Raw genomic sequence first — 20,706 nt, 5'->3', positions numbered from 1 at the left:
TAAATAATAGCAAACAGGTGAAATGTAACAAGAAAATGTTGCATTATTTACTCTAATAACACAAAGCTGCCATGCAGGCTGTTTCTTTCTTTAAAAAAAAAATAATGAATCAAAATCAATGTCATTATGAATTATTGACTTATTCAAGGCTCCATTTACTTCACATTAAATATTCCACTTTGAGATATTTTGGGGGGAAAATGTTGCATATTTTTTGGTTGCCATTTTAAAAAAAAGTTTTTTAAAGAAGGGCCTAAAAAGAACAAACAAAAAACATAAACAACAATAAAACGTATAATTGACAGATAGATCTGAAGTTGATCTTGAGACTATTGTGGTAAAAGTTTAAAAAAAATGTTGGATTTATTTTTTTAAACTTTACTGAGCAGTACTCTTTTGGATCCCCAATAATTTTAGTGGGACTTATTTTTTTTTAAGTGTCATTGCTCAAAAAAAAAAAAAAAATTAAAATCAATGTTGTTATGAGTTATTGACCTTTTTAAGACTCCCATTATTATATAATCTCAAATTTTCCACTTTAAAATTTTATTGTGGGAAAATATTGCATATTTTGTGTTTTTTTCCATAAAAAAACACGGTTTTCCTTAACAAAAATGGCATACAACTTAAATCTTTAAAAGCGTTATATTGACAGATAGACCTAATGTTGATCTAGAGATTTAAACCTTGAATAATAATAATAATATTAAATAATAACACATTTGTAATATTTTTTTTGACCAAAACCTTTTGGGGTCCCCGGGATCAAGTCTGAGTGGAGGCCTAAATGTATCTTTTTTATACATATATTGTATTGGTTTTTAAAATTAAAAAATATCAAAATGGCCCCCGCTTGCTTGGATTTTTCAGTGTGCGGCCCTCAGTGGAAAAAGTTTGGACACCCCTGCTTTAGACAGTGTACAGCTTTATGGCTTTAGTATCCAGTCATTGTTGTCTAAATAACGGTCTTAGCTGCACGAGTGCTGCCGTGCATTGGGGGAACTTGAGCCAACACATTCCAGCGTGCACTCTTGACATTGTGAAGCGAAGCAGAGCGGGATCGCTCTTGGAGAACTGTTTTTACGACCGCACATCTTACCAAGGAACAATATCATAGAAAGGCAGCACTCGTGCAGCCTCAGACCCTGGCCGCACCGCCGTGCTCGACACAATTATCTTATGATAATGACTGTGTTAAGGCACTTTCATTGGATGGTAAATCTATACTGCTAGATAATCTGCACACTGACTAATCTAAAGTACAGCGGTACCTCCGCTAATTGTTATGCTTTAATTTGCAAGCAAAAATCGGAGTCACAAGCATTCCCGCCATTAGTTGGCGTAGCAAATGTCCCAGTGAACCCTGTAAGATCCAACCAAAACATCTGATCTCACCCGCTAGCATTAGCTCACAGCTAAAAATCAACACACGGTAGCTTTGTTTTTCAAACCATAGGAAGAAGGAAAGTGAGTGTGAAGGACATTGCTAGGGGGAAGAAGTGGATGATATTCATTGAATTAAAGAAATAAATCATCAAACATATTCAAGCAATTCAAGCGAATATGGGGCTGAGTTTGCGCTATACTGAAGCACATTAGTCGCATAATTTTGGTCTTGACCTCTGTATGTATGATGAGATTATCGCAGATCTTCAAGATGCAACCTTTTAATCCAATTTGAATAATAGGATATTGAGACTGATTTGGTGGATTTAAAGATTCCTTTTTTATTTGTATTTATAAATGAAATTGTAAATGGGTATTTGGTGGGTAGATTTTGAAGTGTATTGTATTGTACTGTATTTTGTATATTATATGATGATGTCTATTTTAACTGTGGGTCCCTGTCCATGAGCTGTGTGCTTCTACGGATGACCTTTTTGCAGAACACACTCTGATATTAACAAGAGAAACAAAAATGAAATACAAAACTATGTCTGACTGTAAAAAAATAAATTAATAAACAATGTGTCCAACGGCAGCCAAGAATGTTAAAATAATTTCCAAACATTTATCCATGAAAATATTGAAAAAGCTGCTGATGGTGTGTTTGACAGGAGAAGCAGATGGAAAGTGATACTGTAGAAGTCCACTCTCCAAGGCAAATTCTGCACATTATTATTACATTACTTCGTAAACTACTGTAGTTGTTAGTACTACATTCTATTGTATTGTTTTCATACAATATTTCTTATCTATCTTCAATTAGAGATGTTGATTTGAGATACAAGTGTTTGGAGTTAATAGCTTTGTCAACAGAACCGATTTAGCTCATCAATTAAAGTACTATGTGCTAAAACCGCAGATGATACTCACTCTGTGTCTGCAAAAGTGGCCCTCACCGTTGCCCAGACGCTCACAAAAATAGCCGGCACGCCTGCAACATCAAAACATTACAATTAAAACAGTAAGAAGCTTCTAAACACTCGTTAGATACGCTCAACACAAAAATGAGTACTGTCAAATGACAGATTTTTCAGATTAACATTTTGAATTTGAAATAATCAGGAGTAATCACAGTAAATTACTTGAAATTAACCTAAAAAGGACCCCAATAGTATGACACACATTGTACAAACCCCAAAACCAGTGAAGTTGGCATGTTGTGTAAATCAATAGTAATATAAATATATATACAAAGATTTGCAAATCCTTTTCAACCTATATTCAATTGAATAGACTGCAAAGACAGGACACTTAACATTCCAACTGGGAAAACGTTGTTATTTTTTGTAAGAATTAGCTAATTTGGAATTTGATGCCTGCAACATGTTTCAAAAAAGCTGGCACAAGTGGCAAAAAAGACTGAGAAAGTTGAGGAATGCTTAACACTTATTTGGAACATCTCACAGGTGAACAGGCAAATTGGGAACAGGTGGGTGCCATGATTGGGTATAAAAGCAGCTTCCATGAAATGCTCAGTCATTCACAAACAAAGATGGGGCGAGGGTCACCACTTTGTGAACAAATGACTGAGCACGTTTTTAAACAGTTTAAGAACAACATTTCTCAACGAGCAAGCTGTTGCAAGGAATTATTACGGACATTCGATCCTTAAGGTGGTATCAAAAAATGACATCAGTGTGTAAAGGATATCACCACATGGGCTCAGGAACACTTTAGAAAACCACTGTCAGTAACTACAGTTTGTCGCTACATTTGTAAGTGCAAGTTAAAACTCTACTTTGCAAAGCTATTTATCAAAAACACCCAAAAACGCCGCCGGTTTCGCTGGGCCCGAGCTCATCTAAGATGGACGATGCAAAGCGGAAAAGTGTTCTGTGGTCTGACGAGTCCACATTTCAAATTGTTTTTGGAAACTGTGGACGTCGTGTCCTCCGGACCAAAGAGGAAAATAACCATGGGGCAAAGTTCAAGAGCCAGCATCTGTGATGGTATGGGGGTGTATTAGTGCCCAAGGCATGGGTAACTTACACATCTGTGAAGGCGCCATTAATACTGAAAGGTACATACAGGTTTTGGAGCAACATATGTTGCCATCCAAGCAACGTCTTTCATGGACGCCCCTGCTTATTTCAGCAAGACAATGCCAAGTCACATGTTACAACAGCGTGGCTTCATAGTAAAAGAGTGTGGGTACTAGACTGGCCTGCCTGTAGTCCAGACCTGTCTCCCATTTAAAATGTGTGGCGCATTATGAAGCTTAAAATACCACAACGGAGACCCCGGACTGTTGAACAACATAAACTGTACATCAAGCAAGAATTGGAAAGAATTCCACCTGAAAAGCTTCAAAAATATGTCTCCTCAGTTCCCAAAGTGTTGTTAAAAGGAAAGGCCATGTAACACGATGTAACACAGCCAACTTTTTTGCAATGTGTTGCTGCCATTAAATTCTAAGTTAAAGAATATTTGCAAAAAAAAAAAAAAAGTTTCTCAGTTCGAACATTAAATATCTTGTCTTTGCAGTCTATTCAATTGAATATAAGTTGAAAAGGATTTGCAAATCATTGTATTCTGTTTTTATTTATGATTTACACAACGTGCCAACTTCACTGGTTTTGGGTTTTGCATGATCACTAAACACACACCTGACCTGCCAGGTAACCATCTGAGGTGAAGGTAAAGGAGCGTTAGCGCTCAAAATAAATTGTGTGAATAATCTGCAACTAATTTATGCAATATTTTTTGTGATTGATCACATGAGTTGACTCGTTATTTTTGAGAGCCGTAATGTGAATATTTATTTTTGCAGCCATGAGCTGAACCCCGAGACGTCTTCCCTCAAACATGCTTTGACAAATCTGTCTAAACGTGTTAGGGACCACTTGTCCTTTGCCGAGATAATCCCATTCATCTCACAGGTGTGGCACATCAAGGTGGCAGCATGCACGCTTGTGCCAAAAACTGCAGTTTTATCAGACGGCACCAAGCCACAGATGTCACAAGTGCTGACGGAGCGTGCGATAGACATGCTGACTGCAGGAATAACCCCCACAGCTGTTGCCCGTGGATTCAAACGGATGTTCATTTCTCTACAAAAGGCCATTCAGAGAATTTGGCGGTCCGTCTACTCGACCTCACGACCGCAGACCAGGTGGAACCACACCAACCCAGGACTTCCACACCTAGCATCTTCACCTCCAAGCCAACTTCCCAAGAGTGATACCAATGGTAAGCGACCAAATAATTACTTATTACTACCCAGAGAGGTCACTGTTGAAATATTAACAGCTGTTTAGCGCCCCACGCTAATGTTAGCTTAGCCCCGCTTTCCCGACTGCATGATGCTATCAACAAGCATCCGGAAGGAGCCTTTGTTGGGTCTAAGGCAGAGGTCACCAACGCGGTGCCCGCGGGCACCAGGTAGCCCGTAAGGACCAGATGAGTAGCCCGCTGGCCTGTTCTAAAAATAGCTCAAATAGCAGCACTTACCAGTGAGCTGCCTCTATTTTTTAAATGTTATTTATTTACTAGCAAGCTGGTCTCGCTTTGCTCGACATTTTTAATTCTAAGAGAGACAAAACTCAAATAGAATTTGAAAATCCAAGAAAATATTTTAAAGACTTGGTCTTCACTAACTGACAAAGAAACAGATAACACATTTGGTGTCCAGTTCAAAGTGTGACATGATTTATTTAAAAATTTGAGAGTTGACTTTTGTATTTTACATGAGTTATTATTTGTACAAACATGGTGCAAAGTAATTCATGATTTGTTCAAAATTGTTAGTGGCTAGCTAGTTAAAATGGGATATTGTGATTTCACAAGACTGTCTTAGAAGTGATCATTTGAAAATGTTCATTTTGAAAAATGTGCACTTAGAGAAAATATAAAAATAAAGTGTTGCATATTGATATTTATCTGTTTCTATATATATTTATTGTGAGAAATCATTAAGATGATCAGTGTTTCCACAAAGATAAATATCATTAATTATTAATAATAACATAGAGTTAAAGGTAAATTGAGCACATTGGCTATTTCTGGCAATTTATTTAAGTGTGTATCAAACTGGTAGCCCTTCACATTAATCAGTAGCCAAGAAGTAGCTCTTGGTTTCAAAAAGGTTGGTGACCCCTGGTCTAAGGACTTTAACAAAGCCTGCTTAAAGAATATGCCCCTCAGATTTGTGCAATAAGTCCAGTGTTCGACTCGAGTACTTTGGACCGGATTTACTCTAATCTGAAGTTCCTAAAACACGTCTGACCACCTCTCCCTGATCCTTGTTCCTGCCTACTTTTGGAGCCGATATTCATTTACTGTAAAAGTGACATATTGGCGTCAAAGTTTAGAATAATACTATTACATAACGATGTGTGGATCGACACTAGAATACCACCGATACCAGATCTTTATGCTCTAATAATAAAAGTTAAAGTGCCAATGATTGTCACACACACACACACTAGGTGTGGCCAAATTATTCTCCGCATTTGACCCATCACCCTTGATCACCCCCTGGGAGGTGAGCGGAGCAGTGGGCAGCAGCGGTGGCCGCGCCCGGGAATCATTTTGGTGATTTAAGCCCCAATTCCAACCCTTAATGGTGAGTGCCAAGCAGGGAGGTAATGGGTCCCATTTGTATAGTCTTTGGTATGACTCGGCCGGGGTTTGAACTCACAACCTACCAATCTCAGGGCGGACACTCTAACCACAAGGCCACTGAGCAGTCTTAGGCAGGCTGGTCAAACTCACTGCAGAGAAAGTGTACGGATGTGTCGAAGCTACGTAAAAGTGTATACGAAAAATACGAAATTGTTATAAACAACCTAGTCCTCGACATGTCATAACTACTGGTCACACTACTATGAGCAGAATTACCGTAAATAACATTAACTCTGCTAACTTATAGTACCTCACGACGTGTCTGTTAATCCCTTGAAACAATTGACATTCAGACTTTACTTAAATCAATAACGGAGCAGCATCTTCTTATCCCGAAACAACAACAATGTGTCGCGTGAAAAACCGTACGACCGAATAATGGTAACTCACTACACCGGTATGTTTTAGCGCTTTCATGGCGAGTTTACTGACAGATATACACTACCGTTCAAAAGTTTGGGGTCACATTGAAATGTCCTTATTTTTGAAGGAAAAGCACTGTACTTTTCAATGAAGATAACTTTAAACTAGTCTTAACTTTAAAGAAATACACTCTATACATTGCTAATGTGGTAAATGACTATTCTAGCTGCAAATGTCTGGTTTTTGGTGCAATATCTACATAGGTGTATAGAGGCCCATTTCCAGCAACTATCACTCCAGTGTTCTAATGGTACAATGTGTTTGCTCATTGGCTCAGAAAGCTATTTGATGATTAGAAAACCCTTGTGCAATCATGTTCACACATCTGAAAACAGTTTAGCTCGTTACAGAAGCTACACAACTGACCTTCCTTTTAGCAGATTGAGTTTCTGGAGCATCACATTTGTGGGGTCAATTAAACGCTCAAAATGGCCAGAAAAAGAGAACTTTCATCTGAAACTCGACAGTCTATTCTTGTTCTTAGAAATGAAGGCTATTCCACAAAATTGTTTGGGTGACCCCAAACTTTTGAACGGTAGTGTAAGTAAGAACTTTACACTACATCAAGGGTCGGAATTGGGGGTAATAACTCTTAACAGTAGCTTCTTTGAATTCATTCTAAGTCTATACCAAGATCTGATAGCTCAGTTACAGCTCTTGTTAATATCAAATCTGTGTTATATGTGTTTAATGTTGCACGATTGCACCAAGAACAATTCCTAGTTTGTGAACCCGTTCTCAAACAATGGCAATAAAACTATTCTGACTCTGATTCTGATTAAATCACCAAAAATGATTCCCGGGCACAGCCACCGCTGCTGCTCACTGCTCCCCTCACCTCCCAGGGGGTGAACAAGGGGATGGGTCAAATGCAGAGGACAAATTTCACCACACCTAGTGTGTGTGTGACAATCATTAGTACTTTAACTTTAACTTGAACTAACCTTGGCTTCTGATTGGCTCTGCCTCTTACCGATGCATGGTTTGCGTAACCAATCAGGTGGCTTCATGGGCGGGACAATGCTCCAGACATCTCAGCCAAATTGACCAGTTTTAAATGTGTCAGTCGGATTAAAAAAAATGGCAATTTGATGATTGTTACCCTTTGAAATGATAGTAATGGTGATAACATAGGTTGAATATTACTATTCATTATACATATTAAAAAAAAGGCAGCTGCCGATATGTCAAACTGCCAAACATCGGTCGATCCCTGGTACAGACACTGTCACTGTGGATAAACTAAGACAGATCTATATGAACCAAAAACCGTGGATGACCTCAGTCAAGGCATTTTTTGAGAGCCCAAAACTATTCCTTCCTCTTGGGGGACAGAAAGCAATACAGCAAGGCGAGATTCTACATAACTTAGACTCAGACTTCCTTTATTATCATTCAAATTTGAACTTTACAGTACAGATAAGAACAACATTTCCTTGCATTATCTTTTTGTAGTGCAGGATAAAAGAGCAATACGGTGCAGAGTATTTGCATTTACCAAATAAGATATAAATAGATTTACCGTAAAGATAAATATTTTGCACTTTTGCAAATGCGTCCACGTTTACGGATATGTTATATTGTCTTTATAGTCCAGCGAGTTAATCCGTTTTGGGGGGGAATTGAGGGGATTATTATGATGCGTTCAAGAGTCTTATGGCCTGAGGGAAGAAGCTGTTACAGAAACTGGAGGTTCTGCTACGGAGGCTGCGGAACCTCTTTCCAGAGTCCAGCAGTGAAAACAGTCCTTGGTGGGGGTGGGAGGAGTCTCTACTGATTTTCGGAGCCCTGGTCAGGCAGTGGCTTTTTGCGATCAAAGGCATCAAGGCTGCAAAAGTGGAGTATAGAAGGAAAGTGGAGGCGCACTTGGACAACAAATCATCGGCAGCCAACAACATGGAAGACTCGCTAGTGGAAGAACTTGTTTATGCCCTTTTCAAGTCCTCCAGGCCAGCAAAACTTCAGATGCCCCTCCTACCCTCAAATCCTCAACTGCTGGTCATCATGCATTGAAGACTATAAACCTGCGTAAAGCGGCTGGGCTGCAAGGCTTATCTTCAAGGTGCACTGGTAATGTGCAGACCAGCTGGCAGGAATACTGACAGGGATATTCAATTAATCCCATTCTGTTTTAAGGCAGCCACTGTGATCCCAGTCCACAAAAGGACAGCCATAAAAGACTTAAATGACAAAACAAACCAGTGGCACTGACGTCTATGGTTATGAAGTTTTGAATGGCTTGTTCTCCAATACATCAAAGCCTGCCTCCCCCGGAACTTTGATCCACATCAGTTTGCTTACAGACCAAACTGGTCTGCAGAGTATGCTATCGCCATTGCAGGTATCCTTTTTATCGGGCCACCAGCGAGCCAGTGCTGACGTAACTGTCTGATTTTCTGCCTGCTCTGCTGCAGACGAGAAGGCCCTGCAGAGAGTGACCAGGACAGCGGATGAAGATTTTTGTTCCCTAGGTGACATTGCTGACTCTGGCAGACAGCTCTCACCCTGGTGAGCACTTGTTCAACCTGCTGCCAGGTTTCGTTCACACAAGAGCAGGACAAAGTAAAAACCTGTTTTTACCCGTGGGCCATTAAGATATTGAATCTGTCCCATTTTTACTGTTGCACTGCTGTTTGTATTTATGTACTTATTTTTAACATGTCATTGCCTTGTATTTTAACTGCACCTAACATAGTAGCCACATTGTTCTAATCTATTCTATTTTATTCTATTATATTACCAGGGTTTTTTCTGTTTTCCTTAAAGGGGTTATATTATGAGTACTTGTATTACATGTAATGGTGGTTCTTTGGTCAAAATGTTGCATAGATTATGTTTTACAGACCGTTTTTAAGATGCCTACTGACCGTCTCTTCAGGATGCGCCGTTTTGTGGGTGGTCTTATTTACGTAGTTTTTAGCACTTCCATGGCAAGTCCACTGACAAATATAAGTTCGAACTATACGTAACTTTGTATTAGAAATGGCAACAGTGGCGTATGCATGTGTATGTAAGAGATAGTCTGCCCCACAACAAGAGGGTAGAGAAAAAGAAAGAGCGTATTGATTACAGCGTGGACTACCATGGCGGACGTGCACAAGGCACTCTATATACCATATATCAGTGGTCCCAAACCACCGGTACCGGTCCGCGGACCGATTGGTACCGGGCCGCACAAGAAATTTGTTTTTAATTAAATCAACATAAAAACACAATATATACATTATATATCAATATAGACACAGTCCGTAAGCACACATGATTGTATTTCTTTATGGAAAACAAATATATACAAATAAAAAATAAAAATAAAAAACATCGCCGGTCCGCGGGACAAATTTTCAAGCAGCTACAAAAAGGTTGGGGACCACTGCCATATATGGATAATCCGGCGAGGAAAAATGAAGGAGGAATAATTGTTTTATACATTTCTCGGTAATGCATCCACGATTTGATTTAAAATTTTTCGTACTTATGCAGATCCCAAATACACAAAAACAGGTGCCAATAGGTAAGAAATGTTGGTTTTGCATAATAGAGCCCCTTTAATGTTATTGGATTATCGGTGTGATGTCATAATTCTTAATAGCAACCCGATAATTATCAGCGCAATAACTTTTGTGCACTTCTAATATTTTTTCTATATTCCTAAGAACCAGGAACACCATGCGGCCCAGTGGTGTGCCATCAGGGCCAGCAAGACCTTCTCTGCTGGCCTAACATAACCAGAAATCATGATCATAATTAAAAATCATTTTTATTTATTTATTTACTTATATAATATCTAAAAGTATTCATATTCTCTTCATGTCATATTATGCTCGTTCTAGCGCTGTTGTTTTTAGTTTTAGTTTGTATCCCATTAGAATTCAGCTAGTTTATGTTGCCATGCCGTACGAAATCTGCCGGAGGCCTTCAGAATCAACAATGCGGGCGTCCGTGCACTCTAATGCTAGGTTTACACCAACGGCGCTTTGACGGCGCTTTAAAGCGGCATGCAAAGCGGCGTTATAGCGTAACAAAGCCTGATTAAAGCGTGAGGGTCCGTGGGAAAGCTTGTAGTGAAGCAGGACATGCGGCAAGTTTGCCAACATTTTTTAAACGGTTTAAAAAAATTCTGCGCTCTGTCAAGAATGGAATAAAGCGCCGAGAGCGTATGAAAGCGTGAAAAAGCGTGACAAAGCTCAGCAAAACTTGACTAAAAGCGTAGGAAAGCTTAACAGATCTTGGTTCAAAGCGCGGACCCCTACAAATAGGAAGTGACTGTGATATTGACTAGTGACATTGAAACTTTTATGTAAAACCAACACAGGATTACAAATCCATTCTCTTTTGCATAATTGCCTTTTTTATACGATGATCATTGTTTCTGTACTTCTGTTAGAGTTTGCTGTTTGATGTTGCAGTTTGACATTACTGTCTATAATTTTTCTGTATGAAAATGTTAATAATAAAGAGAATATGTTACGTTTTATAAAAGAAATGCCTTTTATTATTTTCAACTAGCATAAGAAATGAAATATATATATTTATTAAGATGAAAAAAATAAAAGAAATGAAGATATAAAACATAATATAACGGAAAAAAAAGAAATTGAAAAAATAAATGAATATAAAAAATATGTGGATAATTGCCTTTTATTATTTTCAACTAGCATAAGAAATGAAAGATAGATATTTATTAAGATGAAAAAAATAAAAGAAATGAAGATATAAAACATAATATAACGAAAAAAAAAAGAGAAATTTAAAAAATAAATGAATATAAAAAATGTGTGGAAAACAGTATACTGAGTTTTTCAAAATTTTTTCTTATTTTTGTTGTAACAATGCACAACAGAGCTTGATAATCGTGTCAGAGCCTGATTTAAAGCGTCAGGATCGCATCAAAGCGTAATAAAGTTCAATAAAGCGTAATAAAACGTATCAAAGCGTGATTTAAAGCGTATCAAAGCGGGATCAAAGCGTGAGGAACGGTAACAAAGCGGCAACTAATTCGTATCAGAGCGTATCAAAGCATAACATTACTTCAGAGATCGGGATATTCGTGGAAAAATTGACAAAAATGACGGCGCTTTGCTCGCCGCTTTAAAGCGTGGCAAGCGCCGTTGGTGTGAACCAGGCATAAGTGAACGGGGACATACAAGTGATAGATAATTGCGATAGCCAATCAGATCACGAGTTGTTGTCAGTAAGGCCTTTTAGCTGGCTTAAGGTTGAACGTGACATTTAGGCGTCCTGTGATTAGATACTCATCGGGACCGTTAGCGGATACATTTGAGAACACATACAGTTGAAAGACTGATCCAGTATTTTGTGCTGTAATCTACAGACCACCAAAGCACAACAAAGACTTTATCAAAGATTTTTCGGAGTTCATTGCTTTTAGTCTGGTGGGCTACGACAGTGTTTTTCAACCACAGTGCCGCGGCACACTAGTGTACCGTGAGATACAGTCTGGTGTGCTGTGGGAGATTATCTAATTTCACCTATTTGGGTTAAAAATATTTTTTGCAAACCAGTAGTTATAGTCTGCAAATGATGTGTTGTTGTTGAGTGTCGGTGCTGTCTAGAGATCGGCAGAGTAACCGTGTAATACTCTTCCATATCAATAGGTGGAAGCAGGTAGCAAATTGCTTTGTAGATGTCGGAAACAGCGGGAGGCAGTGTGCAGGTAAAAAGGCATCTAATGCTTAAACCAAAAATAAACAAAAGGTGAGTGCCCCTAAGAAAAGGCATTGAAGCTTAGGGAAGGCTATGCAGAATGAAACTAAAACTGAACTGGCTACAAAGTAAACAAAAATAGAATGCTGGACGACAGCAAAGACTTACTGTGGAGCAAAGACGGCGTCCACAATGTACATCCGAAAATGACGTGACAATCAACAATGTCCCCACAAAGAAGGATAAAAACAACTGAAATATTCTTGATTACTAAAACAAAGTAGATGCAGGAAATATCGCTCAAAGGAAGACATTAAATTGCTACAGGAAAATACCAAAAAAAGAGAAAAAGCCTCCAAAATAGGAGCGCAAGACAAGAACTAAAACACTACACACAGGAAAACAGCAAAAAACTAAAAATAAGTCACATAGTGATGTGACAGGTCGTGACAGTACACCTACTTTGAGACAAGATATTGATGCATGGTTGGACTTTTTACTGTCAACTAGAGATGTCCGATAATATCGGCCTGCCGATATTATTGGCCGATAAATGCTTTAAAATGTAATATCGGAAAATATCGGTATCGTTTTTTTTATTATCGGTACCTTTTTTTAATTTTTTATTTATTAAATCAACATAAAAAACACAAGATACACTTACTGCACTTAGTGCACCAACCCAAAAAACATCCCTCCCCCATTTACACTCATTCACACAAAAGGGTTGTTTATTTCTGTTATTAATATTCTGGTTCCTACACTATATATCAATATATATCAATACAGTCTGCAAGGGACTGCTGGTCCACTAATAGTACTAACCTTTAACAGTTAATTGTACTCATTTTCATTAATTACTAGTTTCTATGTAACTGTTTTTATATTGTTTTACTTTATGTTTTATTCAAGAGAATGTTTTAAATTTATTTATCTTATTTTATTTTTATAAATTTAAAAAAAAAGGACCTTATCTTCACCATACCTGGTTGTCCAAATTAGGCATAATAATGTGTTAATTCCACGACTGTATATATCGTATCGGTTGATATCGGTATCGGTTGATATCGGTATCGGTAATTAAAGAGTTGGACAATATTGGAATATCGGATATCGGCAAAAAGACATTATCGGACATCCCTACTGTCAACTGAGTTTAATTTTTTAATGATTTCTGCTGGTGGTGTGCCTCCAGATTTTTTCAACGCAAAAAATGTGCCTTGGTTCAAAAAAGGTTGAAAAACACTGCGCTACGGCAAGATTTTAATCGTCGGAGATTTTAATGTACACGTTTGTTGTCCTTCTAAACCCATGGCCGGAGAGTTTTTTGGACTTGGTAGAAGCTTTTAATTTGGCACAGCATGTTACTGGCCCAACACATGTGCAAAGACACACTCTAGACCAGGGGTGTCCAAACTTTTTCCACTCAGGGCCACAGACTTAAAAATCAAAGCATGCGGGGGCCATTTTTATATTTTTCCTTTTTTTTAAAACCAATACAATATACTGTATAGGTTGTTTTCTTTTAACCTTATGGCTTTCCTCAAGTTTGGTCCCCAGTACCCGGAAGGGTCTCAGTCATAAAAATGTTAGAAATAAGTCATAAATTATTATTTTTTCATTTAACGCTTGAATCTCGAGATCAACTTCAGGTCTGTCTGTCGTTATAACATTTTTTTAAATTTTGTTTTTATGTTTATGCCCTTTATGTCAAAACCCTTATTTATATGGCAAACACACAAACTATGCAACATTTTCCCCCAAAAGATTTCAAAGTGGAATATTTGATGTGAACTAATTGGAACCTTAAATAGGTCAATAATTCATAACAATAAAAAAATAAAATGAATAAGTGTTGAAAATAAGCCAAATTTCAATTTGTTTTTACTATTAACGCTTAAGTCTGTAGATCTGTTGATTATAAGATTTTATAACTTTTTCATTTTTTTTGTTTGTTTGTTTGTTGCCCTTTTTGTGAAAGAAAACTTTGTTTCGCACAAAATATGCAATATTTTCCCTCAAAAATATTTAAAAGTGGAATTGTTCCAGTGAAGTAATTGGAGCCTTCAATAGGTCAATAACAGTCCGCATGGCAGCTTTGTATTATTAGTGTCAACATTGTCACTTTTTCTTGTTACATTTCACCTGTTTACTCTTTTATTACACTTTCTCATGTTTTACATTTTTATTGTAGTATTTGCAGAAAGTGCCGGGGGCCGTTAACAAATTAGCTGGGGGCCACAAATGGCCCTCGGGCCGCACTTTGGACATGCCTGCTCTAGACCTTGTACTGTCTTATGGTTTTAATGTTGACAATGTCGTTGTTGGTGATTCTGTGTTTTCCGATCACAGTCCTGTCATGTTCAATTTAAGTTAGGACCCCGATGTAAAACCGCCTGCCGTGCGCCATGGCCGTGCTATTAGGTCTGACACTGCAGCCGCCTTTTCTCCCGTGTTCACTGTGTCCATGCAGAGTATATCACACTGTACAATTGATGTGCTCTTTTATTTCCACATGTTCTGAGACTCTGGACAGTATAGCGCCCCTCAGAGCTCCAGTATACGTCCAAAGCCAAAACAGGAGCCTTGGCTCAATGACACCATGTTCACAGCTCGGCGTGAGTGGCGGAGGGCGGAGCGTAGGTGGAAAGGGGATCACTTGGAGGTCTCTTACCAAATTGTAGGAATTATCAAAGTGTGGTTAAAGTTAAGAATACGAAATATTTGTCAGGCTTGATTTCAAATAGTGTCAACAAGCCACGTGTTCTTTTTTAAAACTATTAGTTCTGTTTTTAATCAGAATCCAGCCACTTCACTGGAGATGACAAGTGAAACTTGTGAAAAAATGTCTCTTTCTTTAATGACAAGGTTCCTTCTAATCAGGACTAGTTGACACACTAAAACCCTCATCCTGTACCACAGACCCAGTCCCCCCTCACTTTTTTATTGATTTTTCTGTTAGGGACATCATCAACAGCAGCTTGATTTCTGGCAGTGTTCCCTTCTTTTTTGTAAAGGAGCTGTTGTTGAGCCTTTGATAAAAAAAACAGGTCTTGATCCTACAAGTTTGTCAAATTATCGGCCCATTTCTAAATGACCTTTGGTGTCAAACATTTTGGAGAAATGTGTTTTGGTGCTATTGCAGCCTTTTTTAGATGACAATAGCTCTTTAGATCCATTTCAGTCTGGATACAAAGCTTTGCACAGTACTGAATCTGCACTTTTAAAGGTTTTTAATGACTTACTTTTTGTCTGATTCTGGCAGCTCTGCCATTTTAGTGCTTTTAAATCTCACAGCTGCCTTTGACACAGTCGAACACACAATTCTTTTAGACCGCCTGAGAGACTGTGTGGGTGTCAGGGGGACTGCATTAGAGTGGTTCAGATCCTACCTGTCAGAAAGGTCCTTCTTTGTCAGGCTGGGGGACGCCACCTCTTCTTCTGCTCCGCTTTACTGTGGTGTCCCCCAGGGATCTATTCTGGGCACCATCCTGTTTGCTCTTTTATCTCCTCCCTCTTGGAGAGATTTTTGAGAGGCATGGAGTGTCTTATCATTTTTATACAGATGACTGCCAAATTTATATGCCGATTTCAAAAGGCCACAGCCCCCTGACACTCCTTCTCAACTGTCTATGCGACGTCAAGGCTTGGTTAACCCAGAATGTTTAAAGAATGAATGAGGGAAAAACGGAAATTTTAGTTTTTGGTCCGGCCCTCATTGACTTGGGACCATTGCAAAATTACAGTCGACCACAGAACTTTAATCCAGAAGGTCTTATCTTTGTCCATGTGATGTCAGATGAAACAAAAATTGAGCTGTTTGGCCACAATACCCAGCAATATGTGTGGAGGAGAAAAGGTGAGACTTTTAATCCCAGGAACACCAATTCCCACCGTCAAGCATGGTGGTGGTAGTGTTATGCTCTGGGCCTGTTTTGCTGCCAATGGAACTGGTGCTTTACAGAGAGTAAACGGGACAATGAAAAAGGAGGATTACCTCCAAATTCTTCAGGACAACCTAAAATCATCAGACCGAAGGTTGGGTCTTGGGTGCAGTTGGGTGTTCCAACAGGACCATGACCCCAAACACACGTCAAAAGTGGTTAAGGAATGGCTAAATCAGGCTAGAATTAAGGTTTTAGAATGGCCTTCCCAAAGTCCTGACTTAAACGTGTGGACAATGCTGAAGAAACAAGTCCATGTCAAAAAACCAACACATTTAGCTGAACTGCACCAATTTTGTCAAGATGAGTGGTCAAGATTGCCAGAAGCTTGTGGATGGCTACCAAAAGCGCCTCATTGCAGTGAAAATTGCCAAGGGACATGTAACCAAATATGAACATTGCTGTATGTATACTTTTGACCCAGCAGATTTGGTCACATTTTCAGTACACCCATAATAAATTCATAAAAGAACCAAACTTCATGAATGTTTTTCGTGACCAACAAGTATGTGCTCCAGTCACTCTATTACAAAAAAATAAGAGTTGTAGAAATTATTGGAAACTCAAGACAGCCATGACATTATGTTCTTTACAAGTGTATGTAAACTTTTGACCGCGACTGTATGTGCGTCCCAAAGTCACCAGCGTTGGCGTCACTATAGACAGTGATTTTAAACTTGACAAACAAGTCAATGGCGTTTTATCATCAAATTTTATTATCTTCGTCTTTTAGCAAAGGTAAAGGTTGCAGTTAGTCCAGAACGCGGCACTATTAACTGGGGCCAGGAAACGCCAGCATATAACCCCAATTCTTGAGACTTTGCACTGGCTCCCTGTTCATCTTAGAATTGATTTTAAAATGTTGCTGTTTGGTTTTAAAGATTTGCATGGACTGGCACCTCATCATATCTCGGACCTCATCCAAATTTACACTCCTGCGCGCGCTCTGAGATCCGAGAGCCAGCTCCAGGTCATGGTGCCCAAGACCAGACTTAAAACCAGGGGAGACAGGGCCTTCTCTGTGGTCGGCCCTAAGCCCTGGAACACTCTGCCTTCCATGTTCCATCTGCTCCCACAGTGGAGTGTTTTAAGTCTCGTCTTAAGACCCACTTTTATTCTCTGGCTTTTAACACTACGTGAGTTGTGTGGTCCTCTGTATTTTTAAATTTGCATATCTATTCATTGTTTTAATTGGTTTTACCCTTTAAAATAGTTTTTAATCATATTTATTTTTATATTGGTTTTGTATTTATTTATTTTGTTTTAATTCAGTCATTGGTGGAGCTAAGGATAATATTTGAATCTTGTTTTTAATATTTTTGTGCAACACTTTGGAAACATTTTTGTTGTTTAAATGTGCTATATAAATAAAGCGGATTGGTTTGGATTGGACTGAGAGACAGTTGCGACAGCCAATCAGATCACAAGTTGTAGACAGTAGCCTATCTAGGTAGCCTGATGTTAACGAGACTGTGATAGGATACTCACTTGTCATTCCAAAGTGAGTATCCATTCACAAGTTTCAAATTAAGCAGGAAGCGGGAAGTGTTGCGGTAGCAGAGAAGGAGAACAAAACGTTGATTAGGTGGCAGATATATATTTTTGCAAGGCCATTTTCAAGAAGGATATTTAAAAATAAACTACATCTTGTGAGACGATGTCGGCCAACCCCGGAAGCTAGCTCAGCTGTTCTGGCGATGAAATGGGGAAATGCTCGCCATTTCCACTTGAATCAGCCGACTTACGAAGGGTGCCACTGGCTTATACGGCGTCGAATAGGTGCTATAAATTGTGAGTACAAATATTAAATTTTTTCACTTTAATGTTTTTTTGCAATTTCAATTTTGACAGTACCACATAAGATATGTAGAAGCATTTAAGTCCCATCTCAAAACTCATTTGTATACGCTAGCCTTTAAATAGACCCCCATTTTAGACCAGTTGATCAAATCAAATCAAATCAACTTTATTTATAAAGCACATTTAACATTTACCACAGGGGTAGCCAAAGTGCTGTACAATGGGCAGGTTAAAAGATAATACGAGTACCGAGCAAACACAACACAACACAAACAGAACACGATAAAAAATAAATAAATAAAACTTAAAAACAGGTTCGCAGCAGGTGTATTATGGGGCACCATTGCAGGATGGATATCACTCAGTGTTAAAAGCCATGGAATAAAGGTATGTTTTTAAGAGAGATTTAAAAACAGGAAGAGAGGAGGCTTGTCTAACACTCAGAGGTAGGTCGTTCCAGAGCTTGGGAGCAGCAGCGGCGAAAGCTCTGTCACCTCTAAGCTTCAGTCTTGTGTCAGGGACCGTTAGTAGCAGCTGATCTGCTGATCTTAGGGATCGGGTAGGGCAGTAAGGCTGAAGGAGGTCGGAGAGATATGTTGGCGCGAGGTTGTTTAGACATTTAAAAACAAATAAATGGAGTTTAAAGTTGATCTGCCGTCTCTTTTCTGCTCTGCCCCCCTTTTCTGCGTGGAGAGGTTATTAGGTGACCACAGTTGATGCGCTAGCTGTTCAAAGTCGGGACCCGGGGTGGACCACTCATCTGTGCATCAGTCGGGGACTGTCTCTGTGCTACTGACTTGTCTCCACTCAAGATGATCCCCTGCTGGCCCCACTATGGACTGGACTCTCACACTATTAACTAGATCCACTCGACGTCTATTGCACCGGTCACCCGAAGGGGGGTCCCCCACATCTGCGGTCCCCTCCAAGGTTTCTCATTGTATCCCATTGGGTTTAGGTTTCTTTTGCCCTGATGTGGGATCTGAGCCGAGGAAGTCGTTGTGACTTGTGCAGCCCTTTGAGACACTTGTGATTTAGGGCTATATAAATGAACTTTGATTGATTGATATGTTTTAAATGCGCCAGAAAATAACCTGTTTTGTACACTGTTGATGTGGTTCAATACTCAGTAGTGCGTAAATGTGTTTCTGTATAGTATTTCTCCAGCAATGGTCATGTGGTGACATAAATGATGGTATTTTGAGAGGTAATCATTGAAGTCGGACATCACTGAAGGCCTAGGTGGGAAACACACGGCCTAATCAGCATCTTGATATACCACACCTGTGATGTTGATGGATTTTCTTGGCAAAGGGGAAGTGTGTCAACAGTATTTATGTAATAGGAATTTTGTGTGCATAGAAAAGGTTTCAGGTCATTGACTTGACCTCGTGGAAAAATGGGAGCAAAAACAAAAGTGACGTGTTGATATATTTGTTGTGTAGTTTGTTCATTCAGTCGAAAGCGACGTGGCAACAACGCCGCATCCACATTGTATGCGCTGTGCCGAGGTAACAATACGCACAGTGTGTACAATGCAGGCGCTGAGAGGTCCTTTTCCATGCAGCAACTCACTTTTAGATCCCCCCCAACCCAAACTCACCCCATCCGATCAGAGTGAAGCCCCATAGGTACTTTCGGTCCGAGAAGAAGGTCATGAAGATGAGGCTGTGCAGGTACAGACCCTCCACCAGGATCCAGTAGTAATTGGTGGCCAGGAAGTACATGAACAAGGTGACGGCCGCCTTGCAGCCAATCTGCACAGAGACAAGAGGAATATAAAACACTCTAATATGTGCACTGAAGGCTTGTGTGCTTTGGGCAGGTGTATATTGATTGGATTTTGATTGGATGGACCCAGAAGTGGTAATAATGCGTTCGTATGTGTGTGTGTGTGTGTGCGCGTGTGTGTGTGTGTGTGTGTGTGTGTGTGTGTGTCCCCTTGTATTTCTACCCTTGAGACATCAAGGAAAATTACCTTCCATATGAGGACCGGTGAACAAGTTAGAACATAAATCATGGTCCCAACACGTAAAAACCATTGCATCTAATAGAGAATGTCTCATTTGCACCCCTGGTGTTGAAATCTATCAAAATTAGGGTGATCCCAAAAAGAAGGGATACCGTATTTCCTTGAATAGCCGCAGGGGCGCTAATTAATTTAAAACCTCTTCTCACTCCTGCGGTTACCAAAACCATGCGGAATGAGCAAGCATGCTCTAATTATTTTAAAACCTCTTCTCACTCCGGCGCATACCTTATCATGAAAAACACATTTAATAAAAAAAACGTTATTATGATCTTACCTTTACTTGTAGATGGGTCCATGTGCAGCTGCTTCTGATCAAAGGCAGTCTTTCTCATCTTTCTTCAATTTTAAAAGTCTCTGGAGATATTCCTTCAATTATTACCTCCTGCTTCGATTGAAAGTCCAGTTTAGAAAACCGTTTTATTTTAGATATGTAATCCTCCATGTTAAAAGTGCAAGCAAACAATTGCTGCATGCTTGCTGCTTGTTGTCTTCTTCTGCAGTACCTGTCTCCTGCAGTACTGGTAGTCGCAAGAAGGATCACTAGCGCCCTCTACCACCTGGAGGCGGGAGTCATTTAATGACTCATATTTGACCCGGCGGAAGTGCCAAGCATGCGCTAATTATTTAGCGAAACGAGTTTGACCCGGCTGTAATTGTAGGCAGGCGAATACTATATTCCCGGCGCCAATTCAAGGAAATACGGTATTTCAAATTGACTGTCGGTTTTATAAGTGCTCCCCTATGGTCAACATATGAAATAACAAGTGTGTGTAA

At 39.3% G+C, this 20,706-nt stretch overlaps 1 protein-coding gene across 1 annotated transcript in view; it reads right to left on the bottom strand.

The window, feature by feature from the left end:
- pth1r (parathyroid hormone 1 receptor) overlaps positions 1–20,706 on the bottom strand; it is a 211,141-nt gene that overhangs the window by 9,247 nt on the left and 181,188 nt on the right. Inside the window, exons 7-8 of the mRNA XM_062022463.1 lie at positions 19,504–19,657; positions 2,317–2,377 (exon numbers count right to left, since the gene is read on the bottom strand). Of these exons, the coding sequence (XP_061878447.1) occupies positions 2,317–2,377; positions 19,504–19,657 (215 nt within the window). The remainder of the gene's footprint in view (positions 1–2,316; positions 2,378–19,503; positions 19,658–20,706) is intronic.

The sequence above is a fragment of the Entelurus aequoreus genome, linkage group LG16, assembly GCF_033978785.1.
Source record: "Entelurus aequoreus isolate RoL-2023_Sb linkage group LG16, RoL_Eaeq_v1.1, whole genome shotgun sequence".
Taxonomy (NCBI): domain Eukaryota; kingdom Metazoa; phylum Chordata; class Actinopteri; order Syngnathiformes; family Syngnathidae; genus Entelurus; species Entelurus aequoreus.
This window is presented reverse-complemented; position numbering and strand designations above follow the sequence as displayed.